Here is a 7,699-nt window from a genome sequence, read left to right on the forward strand (position 1 = left end):
AGGGGCAGCACCGGGACAAGGGGCAGCACCGGGACAAGGGGCAGCACCGGGACAAGGGGCAGCACCGGGACAAGGGGCAGCACCGGGACAAGGGGCAGCACCGGGACAAGGGGCAGCACCGGGACAAGGGGCAACACCGGGACAAGGGGCAGATCCCGGCTGAAGGACTCTGGCAGGTCCTGTTTGGACGGCTCTGGCAGGTCCATGCAGGCTGACGGCTCTCGACGCTCATGGCAGACTGACGGCTCTCGACGCTCATGGCAGGCTGACGGCTCTCGACGCTCATGGCAGGCTGACGGCTCTCGACGCTCATGGCAGGCTGACGGCTCTCGACGCTCATGGCTCTCTGACGGCTCTGGCTGCTCATGGCTCTCTGACGGCTCTGGCTGCTCATGGCTCTCTGACGGCTCTGGCTGCTCATGGCTCTCTGACGGCTCTGGCTGCTCATGGCTCTCTGACGGCTCTGGCTGCTCATGGCTCTCTGACGGCTCTGGCTGCTCATGGCTCTCTGACGGCTCTGGCTGCTCATGGCTCTCTGACGGCTCTGGCTGCTCATGGCTCTCTGGCGGCTCTGGCAAATCCTGTCTGGTTGGCGGCTCTGGCAGATCCTGTCTGGTTGGCGGCTCTGGCAGATCCTGTCTGGTTGGCGGCTCTGGCAGATCCTGTCTGGTTGGCGGCTCTGGCAGATCCTGTCTGGCGGGCGGCTCTAGCGGCTCCTGTCTGGCTGACTGCTCTAGCGGCTCCTGTCTGGCGGATGGCTCTGTAGGCTCATGGCAGACGGGCGGCTTTGCAGGCTCATGGCAGACGGGCGGCTTTGCAGGCTCCTGGCAGACGGATGGCTCAGATGGCGCTGGGGAGACGGATGGCTCAGATGGCGCTGGGGAGACGGATGGCTCAGATGGCGCTGGGGAGACGGATGGCTCAGATGGCGCTGGGGAGACGGATGGCTCAGATGGCGCTGGGGAGACGGATGGCTCTGGCCGGATACGGCACACTGTAGACCTGGTGCGTGGTGCCGGAACTGGAGGCACCGGGCTAATGATAAGCACCTTCCTACTAGTGCGTGGAGCAGGGACAGGGCACACTGAACTCTCAAAGCGTACTCTATACCTGGTGCGTGGTACCGGCACTGGTGGCACCTGGCTGAGGGCACGCACCTCAGGACTAGTACGGGGAGAAGTGACAGTGTGTACAGGACTTAGGAGACGCACAGGTGGCTTAGTGCGTGGGGCCGGAACTGGAGGCACTGAACTGGATACACGCACTATAGGGAGAGTGCGTGGAGGAGGAACAGGGCTCTGGAAATGCACTGGTAGCCTAGTGCGTAGTGTAGGCACTGTAGGTACTAGGCTGGGGCGGGGAGGTGGCTCCGGAAATACCGGACCGTGCAGGCGTACTGGCTCTCTTGAGCATTGAGCCTGCCCAACCTTACCTGGTTGAATGCTCCCGGTCGCCCGCCCAGTACGGAGAGGTGGAATAACCCGCACCGGGCTGTGTAGGCGAACCGGGGAAACCCTGCGTAAGGCAGGTGCCATGTATGCCGGCCCGAGGAGACGCACTGGAGACCAGACACGTTGAGCCGGCCTCATGACACCTGGCTCAATGCCCAATCTAGCCCTACCAGTGCGGGGAGGTGGAATAACCCGCACTGGGCTATGCACACGTACAGGAGACACCGTGCGCTCTACTGCGTAACACGGTGTCTGCCCGTACTCCCGCTCTCCACGGTTAGCCTGGGAAGTGGGCGCAGGTCTCCTACCTGCCCTTAGCCCACTACCCTTTAGCCCCCCCCCAAGAAATTTTTGGGAGTTACTCACGGGCTTTTCGGGCTTCCGTGCAAGACGAGTCCCCTCATAATTCCGGTTACGAGCTTGATTCTCCGGCTTCCATCCACGTCTCCTAGCTGCCTCCTCATACCAGCGCTCCTGGGCTGTGACTGCCTCACTCTTCTCACGAGAGCAGCGATATTCCCCAGTTTGCGCCCAGGGTCCTCTACCAGACAGGATCTCCTCCCAAGTCCAAAAGTTCTTATTGCTCCGTCGAGCATTCCCATACCGCTTGGTCACTGTATTTTGGTGGGTGATTCTGTAATAACTGTCGCTCTCCTCATCCTCAGATGAGGTGAGGAGAGAAGGATCTTCGGACCAAAATGCGGAGTCAGGGAAATATGCCATCTTTATTATAAATTACAACGATGCAGATGGCAACACGAAAACTAAACAAAACACTTTCAAACTACAAAATAACAAAACGACGTAGAACGAAAACCTGAACATAAACTTACATAACTGAAACGTAAACTCACGAACAGGCAACAGACGACATCGAAACAAAACGAACAGCCAAACAGTCCCGTTTGTGAATATACATCGATAACGACACGAAGACATCACAGGAGACAATCACCCACAAACACACAGTGATAATGCCCTACCTAAATATGACTCTTGATTAGAGGAAAATGCAAACCACCTGCCTCTAATCAAGAGCCATACCAGGCAAACCGAAACCAACATAGAAACAGGTAACATAGACTGCCCACCCAAAACACATGCCCTGACCATAAACACATAAAAACTAACATAAATAGGTCAGGACTGTTACAAATGCCAGATATTAAGAAGGAACCGTGAACTCATGCGGGAAAAGCATGCTCACGCAGGGACAGGAAATCCCTACTTTCAATGGTAAACAGCCTGAGTAAACTATCTTATTATCCACAATCTTTGGTTAGGGTTAGGTTTAGGCTTAGGTTTAGGGTTAGGTTTAGGGTTAGGGTTAGGTTTAGGGTTAGGGTTAGGGTTAGGGTTAGGGTTAGGTTTAGGGTTAGGGTTAGGGTTAGGTTTAGGGTTAGGTTTAGGTTTAGGGTTAGGTTTAGGGTTAGGTTTAGGTTTAGGGTTAGGTTTAGGGTTAGGTTTAGGTTTAGGTTTAGGGTTAGGGTTAGGTTTAGGGTTAGGTTTAGGGTTAGGGTTAGGTTTATGGTTAGGGTTAGGTTTAGCTACAATGCTAGTTGTCAACAACTGTTGTCCCTGACGCAACCATTAGACGGGGCTGTAGGCATATTCCATCTGTCAGAGGAAGGCCCTAAAAATTGTCAAAGACACCAGCCACCCTAGTCATAGACTCTCTCTGCTACCACACTGCAAGGGTACCAGAGCGCCAATTCTAGGTCCGAGAGGCTTCTTAATCACATCTTCTACCTCCAAGCCATAAGACTCCTGAACAGCTATTCAAATGGCTACCCTGACTATTTGCATTGAGAGTGATTACAAAGAGAGAGAGAGAGAGAGAGAGAGAGATCAAAATGTATTTGGTGCAACACTGTGTGGGAGCCTACCACCGAGGTAGCAGAGGAGGCTGGTGGGAGGAGTCAAACATTTGGTTTCCATTTGTTTGATGTGTTTGATATCGTTCCATTGATTCCATTCCAGCCATTACAATGAGCTTGTCCTCCTATAGTTCCTCCCACCAGCCTCCTCTGCGAGGGAGATTACTACATTTATATCCCCCTCTCTTTCTGCAGCTGGAGTTATTTTCAGCCCTATGTACAGAGACATCCTTATGTAAGTGGATTGGTTACCTTTCTACGCCTCCTGACATATTCTGACTGACTGCCATTTTCTTTTCAATTTTATTGACAGAAATAATTATTATTTACACGAGTGTAGTTTCACATTAAAGTCTTGCATTTAATTCAGAGTGTATGAATTGTATTTGCAGCAGGTGAGCAATAATGTAGTGAATTACAGTGTGTCCGTGGGTCTGGTGTAAATCTGGTGTCCTAGTTCTTCTTTCTTCAAAGGGGCTGAGACTGTTTGATTTGTAGTTCAAGGATTTATGTAACGGCTCAGAAACGATGTCCCCCTTTAACGTGAGGGATGCCACACACACACACACACACACACACACACACACACACACACACACACACACACACACACACACACACACACACACACACACACACACACACACACACACACACACACACACACAGGCCATTCCAAGGTCTGGGCTTTGACTAGGCCATTCCAAGACATTTAAATGTTTCCCCATAAACCACTCAAGTGTTGCTTTAGCAGTATGCTTAGGGTCATTGTCCTGCTGGAAGGTGAACCTCCGTCCCAGTCTCAAATCTCTGGAAGACTGAAACAGGTTTCCCTCAAGAATCTCCATGTATTTAGCGCCATCCATCATTCCTTCAATTCTGACCAGTTTCCCAGTCCCTGCCGATGAAAAACCTCCCCACAGTATGATGCTGCCACCACCATGCTTCACTGTGGGGATGGTGTTCTCGAGGTGATGAGAGGTGTTGGTTTTGCACCAGACATAGCGTATTTCTTGATGGCCAAAAATGTATATTTTAGTCTTATCTGAGCAGAGTACCTTCCTCCATATGTTTGGGGAGTCTCACACATGCTTTTTGGCAAACACCAAATGTGTTCGCTTATTTTTTTCTTTAAGCATTGGCTTTTTTATGGCCACTCTTCTGTAAAGCACAGCTCGGTGGAGTGTATGGCTTAAAGTGATCCTATGGACAGATACTCCAATCACCGCTGTGGAGCTTTGCATCTCCTTCAGGGTTATCTTTGGTCTCTTTGTTGCCGCTCTGGTTAATGCCCTCCTTGCCTGGTCTGTGAGTTTTGGTGGGCAGCCCTCTCTTGGCAGGTTTGCTGTGGTGCCATATTCTTTCAATTTTTTAATAATGGATTTAATGGTGCTCCGTGGGATGTTCAAAGTTTCTGATATTTTTTTATAGCCCAACCCTGATCTGTACTTCTCCACAACTTTGTCCCTGACCTGTTTGGAGAGCTCCTTGGGCTTCATGGTTCCTTGGGCTTCATTCTGATGGTAATTGGTTGCACCAGATCTTATTTTAGGGGCTTCATAGCAAAGGGGTGAATACATATGCACGCACCACTTTTCTGTTTTTTATTTTTAAGATTTTTTTTAAACAAGTCATTTTTTTCATTTCACTTCACCAATTTGGACTATTTTCTGTATGTCCATTACATGAAATCCAAATAAAAATCCATTTAAATTACAGGTTGTAATGCAACAAAATAGGAAAAATTCCAAGACTACACACAGAGATAATAGCCACATCTCCTTTTGGCACTGGCACTGTGTCACTGACTGGCTGAAGTGAACCCATTACAGAGACATTTTGAAGGTTGAAATAAAGGCACTGAAAGAAAAGCAGAGGCCATGCCAACATGACTGACAGCTAGCTGCTAACAATGTTTCCCAACAGGGGAACGTAAGATGGTGCTCCAAATTAAACCCTATTCACTACTTAGTGCACTACTTTTAAAAAGTAGGGCACTACTGTATAGGGTGCCATTTTGGATGCACACTAAATATACCCAACAGAAGGAGATCGATACAGAACTGTAATGAAGAGGCTGCAAGGAAACGGACGGATTACTATATCAAATTCACTTATCTCTCTAGTTGAATCATTTAAACAGGAAATAGAAAATAGAAAATAAGTACAAATAAACATTTCCCAATAAACTATACTGTACACAATCTGTACACAATATATAGATATATAGTTATATACATTCAATTTAAGACGTACAATCATTCAAAACGTGGCAATGTAAGACACAATACCTAGTGATCCGACCTGCGACAAATACATTATGTCAAATACCTATAAATATTAGAAAGTATTTGAGGATGACTTGGTTTAGCTTGGCGTTTACACTTCTGGGATCATTCCATTGGTTCAATTGAGCCGGGCTAAAGTAAATCAACCGCGGCTGGCATATTTGAAAGTGTTTGACCCAGGTCAGGCATGTGATTTGTGATATGAACTTATTTATCAGTCCGTAAACCTCTGCATATCTAAGAGCGCACCAAACATAAACATAATACCAAACATAAATGTAATATCAACCATAAAGATGACAAACTTACAGCTGTCTTGTCGCAGGGTGATGTCATTATGTGAAACCTTCAACCATGAATTTATACCAGTTAGAGGTGCACATACACAAATCAATTCATCACAATGTATTACTGACACAGCAGTAATTAAACCAGTGGCGTAAAGTAAACATCTCAGCCCATTCTATGAATGTAAAGCGTGAACACAAAGGCTTGCGTCCAAAATGGCGTCCTATTCCCTACACTGTAAGGAATAGGGAATACACTATTAGGGAATAGGATTCCATTTTGTACACACCCTGATATCAGAATTCTGATGAAACATCTCACTGCTACAGTTGGTTGGCAGGATCTACAGTTAACTGTTGGCAGAACTCTCTAAACTTGAAACTGTGAAAACACCTCCCTCCTTCCCTCCCTCCTTCTTTCCCTCCCCTCCTTCCCTCACTCCCACAGAGTAATCCTCCTCAGAGACAGAGGATGGGGGGGGGGGTCTGGGAAAACAGAGAGAGAGGAAAAAGTAAAGGAGAAGAAGGAGGTTAGATTTCCAAGGTTGAATGGTTTGGACCTTTCAGACGTTCAACTTCAGCACGTTCCCATCCATCCATCCATCCATGTGTATCTATGTCTGTCCCATCCATCCATGTGTATCTATGTCTGTCCCATCCATCCATGTGTATCTATGTCTGTCCCATCCATCCATGTGTATCTATGTCTGTCCCATCCATCCATGTGTATCTATGTCTGTCCCATCCATCCATGTGTATCTATGTCTGTCCCATCCATCCATGTGTATCTATGTCTGTCCCATCCATCCATGTGTATCTATGTCTGTCTCATCCATCCTTTAATGTCTCTCTCTTTCTCCCTCTCTCCCACCCTCCCTCCTCCACACAGAGAAAAACAGAGTAATCATCCTCAGAGACACGGGGACTGGAAAAACAGAGAGAGGAAAAAGTGGAGGAGATGGAGATTAGGATTCCAAACAAGGAAGATGAACTCTCAACCCTTTACACCACTTCTCCATTTCAGTGAGATCTAGCGTCTCGCTCCGAGAGTTAAGCACGTGCCAGGTTGATCGGTTTGGACCTTTCAGATGTTCAACTCATCCATCCAACTATTTGTGTCTATGTACCATCCATCCCTCCACCCCCCTCCTTCCTCCTCCAGACCTCACAAGTTGCCCTGTTCGGAGCAGAAGAAACCTCCCTCCTTCTTCTTCCTCCTCTTCAGCCTGTGGTCTCTCCAGCAGATGGCCGCCATCAGCAGCATGACCACCCCCACCACCAGCAGCACCATGGACACCACCTTGGTCTGGTACAGGTCTGGCGTGTTATACATGAAGGTGACTGCCGTTCCCGCTACCCCGATCACCAAAGAGATCACCCCGAACGGAAACACACAGCGGTACCAGGACTTCTCCGTACCACCCGTGGCCTGGGCCAGACACTGCAGCGTAGAGAGTGACTCTGGGGGTAGGACCAGGTCCCCTCCTCCATGGGGCGACTCCGGGGGTAGGCTGCTGCCACAGTCCAGGTCTGAGTGAAGCCCTGGGTCCGGGGCCTGGCGTCCCGAGGAGCAGCCCATCTCAGAGCTGAGGTCCTTGGAAGAGAAGAGGAGTGAGAGGGGTTCCTCTGGTGGTTTTCCTCGAGGTTCTCTTCTTTCTGCTGCTACTGGGGCTGCTGCTTCCTCTGATGAGGTTGTCTGGAGTCAGCATTTGTCTGGAGGGTAAAAGACGGAGAGAAGAGATTACTATCAGGAGGGAGACATTGAGATATATGGAGAAAGAAAGACAGGCAGAAGG

The 7,699-nt window shown here is 49.0% G+C and overlaps 1 protein-coding gene across 1 annotated transcript in view; it reads right to left on the reverse strand.

Annotated features, from left to right (window-relative positions):
• Nucleotides 1–4,918: 4,918 nt before the first annotated feature.
• The window catches only part of LOC129828667 (transmembrane protein 100-like), a 3,130-nt gene continuing 349 nt past the window's right edge, over nt 4,919–7,699 (reverse strand). Inside the window, exon 2 of the mRNA XM_055889781.1 lies at nt 4,919–7,616. Coding sequence (XP_055745756.1) covers nt 7,069–7,482 — 414 coding nt within the window. The 5' untranslated portion in view covers nt 7,483–7,616 and the 3' untranslated portion in view covers nt 4,919–7,068. The remainder of the gene's footprint in view (nt 7,617–7,699) is intronic.

Source organism: Salvelinus fontinalis, chromosome 30 (assembly GCF_029448725.1).
Source record: "Salvelinus fontinalis isolate EN_2023a chromosome 30, ASM2944872v1, whole genome shotgun sequence".
Lineage (NCBI taxonomy): Eukaryota > Metazoa > Chordata > Actinopteri > Salmoniformes > Salmonidae > Salvelinus > Salvelinus fontinalis.